Raw genomic sequence first — 2,406 nt, forward strand, 5'->3', positions numbered from 1 at the left:
CTCCCCTGCTCATCCTATCTCTCTCTCAGAAATAAATAAAAAAACATTTTAAAAATAAATAAATAAATAATTATTTGAATCTTGTATGGAAGTCTTGTATTCATGGTATGAGGGTCAAAATTATAGTTTATTAGGTACAATAGATGTGAAGTGCCTAAAGGAAATTAAATTAAAAATATACTTAAACAAGGCTTACAATGAGAGTAACTAGACTGAATGTCACATGGGGGAAATTTCTCTAAAACTTCACTTGTATGAAAAACTAAACACTAAGTGAATAAGAACAAAGGAAGATTCTAGTCTAGATAAAGAACCAGGCTCACACTTGACTTACAGGTTAGACGCTTTAAATGCTTACTTTAAACACTTATGAGTTGTGTTATACTGTATATCACTCATCAGTATTTATTAACAGTTTATTATTTAAGATGCATCATTTTTATAGAGAGCTAAGTAAGTGAGGGAGTGTACTCCATTTAAAAACTTAAATTCTAACAGTCTGTATCTGAAACTAAAAATGTCCTAATTACGTCCTTTTCATTTTTAACTTTTTCACAATAATATTTCATGTTCTACAGTAAAATGATGTAAAGGATACTGACCTTAATCCCATTACTATGGAGAAAGAAAAAATGAATAATGTGGGGCACAGGAAATGCTTGTGAATAAAAGATAAATAATTTTTAAGACCCTAATACATAGTTCCCTTTTGCTTAAACACATTTAAAAAATCACATTCACAAGTGTTTCCTAGTAGGATGATATAAATACTTTAAGGACAATTTATATTAGTAAAGGGATCATAAAATCTTGGGTGACTTATCTGTATACAAGTTTAAGATTCATCTAACTGGTGGGTTTAGGTCATTTGTCTAAGAGGATTCCTCTGTGTTACTCTTTGAAAAGCTTCCTTTACTTCCTTGTTCCTCAAGGTATAGATAACAGGATTCAGAGCAGGGGTGACCACCGTGTACATGAGCGCAGTTGCTTTGTCTGTTTCTGGAGTGTGTGCACTCTTTGGTTGGATATAGGTGAACAAGGCAGTGCCATAGAACAGAGAAACAACCAGGATATGAGATGAACAGGTGGAGAAAGCCTTGCGTCTGCCAGCTGCTGAAGGGATGCTCAAGATGGTTACAAGAATTCGCAGGTAGGAGCACAAGATGAGCAAGCAGGGAGTCATGATGAAGAGTATGGAGAGAACAAACATCACAATCTCATTGTGAGAGGTATCAACACAAGCCAGTTTCACTACAGGCATGATGTCACAGAAAAAGTGCTGAATCTTTCCTGTTCCACAGAAGGGAAGACTGAAGATCCAGGTGATCTGGGCTGACTCCACCACCACCCCGGTGGCCCAAGACGCTGCAGCCAATATCAAACACACGCGAGGGCTCATCACGAGAGTATAACGCAGCGGGTAACAAATAGCTACAAAGCGGTCATAAGCCATGGCTGCTAGCAGGCAGCATTCTGTCAGTCCCAAGATGGCAAATATGTACATCTGAGCTGCACAACCACCCACACTTATAGTCTTATTTTCCATCAGCAGATGCACCAGCATCTGAGGCACCACGCTGGTGATGTAGCACATCTCCAGAAAGGAGAGGTTAACCAGGAAGAAATACATGGGGGTGTGCAGGGAAGGGGTGACCGAGATCAGGGAGATGATGACGAGGTTTCCTCCCACAGTAAACAAGTAAACGAGTAAGAACACAGCAAAGAGCACAGGCTGTAACTCTGCTAGAGAGGAAAAAGCCACAAATGTGAATTTGGTGCAGAGGGACTGATTTCCACTCATTGTAGGCTCAGAGCCAGACATCTGTGGAGATAACAGAGAGGACAGGTAACCCTGAAGGGAATCCAGTCACCGAGCATGGTTGTCTATCAAACCCCAACAAAGGAGCCCTCCTAGAGTCAGGGGACTTATATGAGAATTTAGAAATTTGGATTCCTTTGCTAAATCTTTCTAAATAAATGCCTAATTCAAATAATTGTAATGCAATAATTCTTCCTGATTTTGATTTCTAGCTCTTATGGTGTTTTCACAGAAATTTAAAGAAAAAAAAATGCCTTTATGTTACATAACTTAATTTTTTTAGAATCATCTTATTGATATTCTAATCCTATACCCAGTATGTATGTAAGTAATATGAGAAGGATATTCTCATTGAAAGAAGTTTCACAAAACTTAAGTGTAGAGAGTAAAATATAAAGGTACGATATTCAGCTTTTGCATTACAAACTTCTCTTTAAGCCACAATTAAGGGTTTGGAAGGCAGTATATTTCCAGTCATTTGTCTATTCATTTTCATACATATTTTTATTCATTTAGGTTTGAAAAGAATAATCCAATGGTTAGGCAACTAAAATCCATGGAAACCAAAACTAACAGAATCTCCTTTC

General features: G+C 37.4%; 1 protein-coding gene across 1 annotated transcript; it reads right to left on the minus strand.

Moving 5' to 3' along the window:
* Positions 1 to 859: 859 nt before the first annotated feature.
* LOC120220019 (olfactory receptor 10C1-like) lies at positions 860 to 1,801 on the minus strand. Its single transcript, XM_039216974.1, has one exon. The coding sequence runs from the start codon at positions 1,799 to 1,801 to the stop codon at positions 860 to 862; it is 942 nt and encodes a 313-aa protein (XP_039072905.1).
* Positions 1,802 to 2,406: the final 605 nt, after the last annotated feature.

The sequence above is a fragment of the Hyaena hyaena genome, unplaced genomic scaffold, assembly GCF_003009895.1.
Source record: "Hyaena hyaena isolate Hyena2069 unplaced genomic scaffold, ASM300989v1 scaffold_663, whole genome shotgun sequence".
NCBI lineage: Eukaryota > Metazoa > Chordata > Mammalia > Carnivora > Hyaenidae > Hyaena > Hyaena hyaena.

Bases quoted from the DNA above. Each gene is read 5' to 3' on its own strand.
- LOC120220019 (XM_039216974.1), bottom strand. From the start codon at position 1,801: ATGAGTGGAAATCAGTCCCTCTGCACCAAATTCACATTTGTGGCTTTT.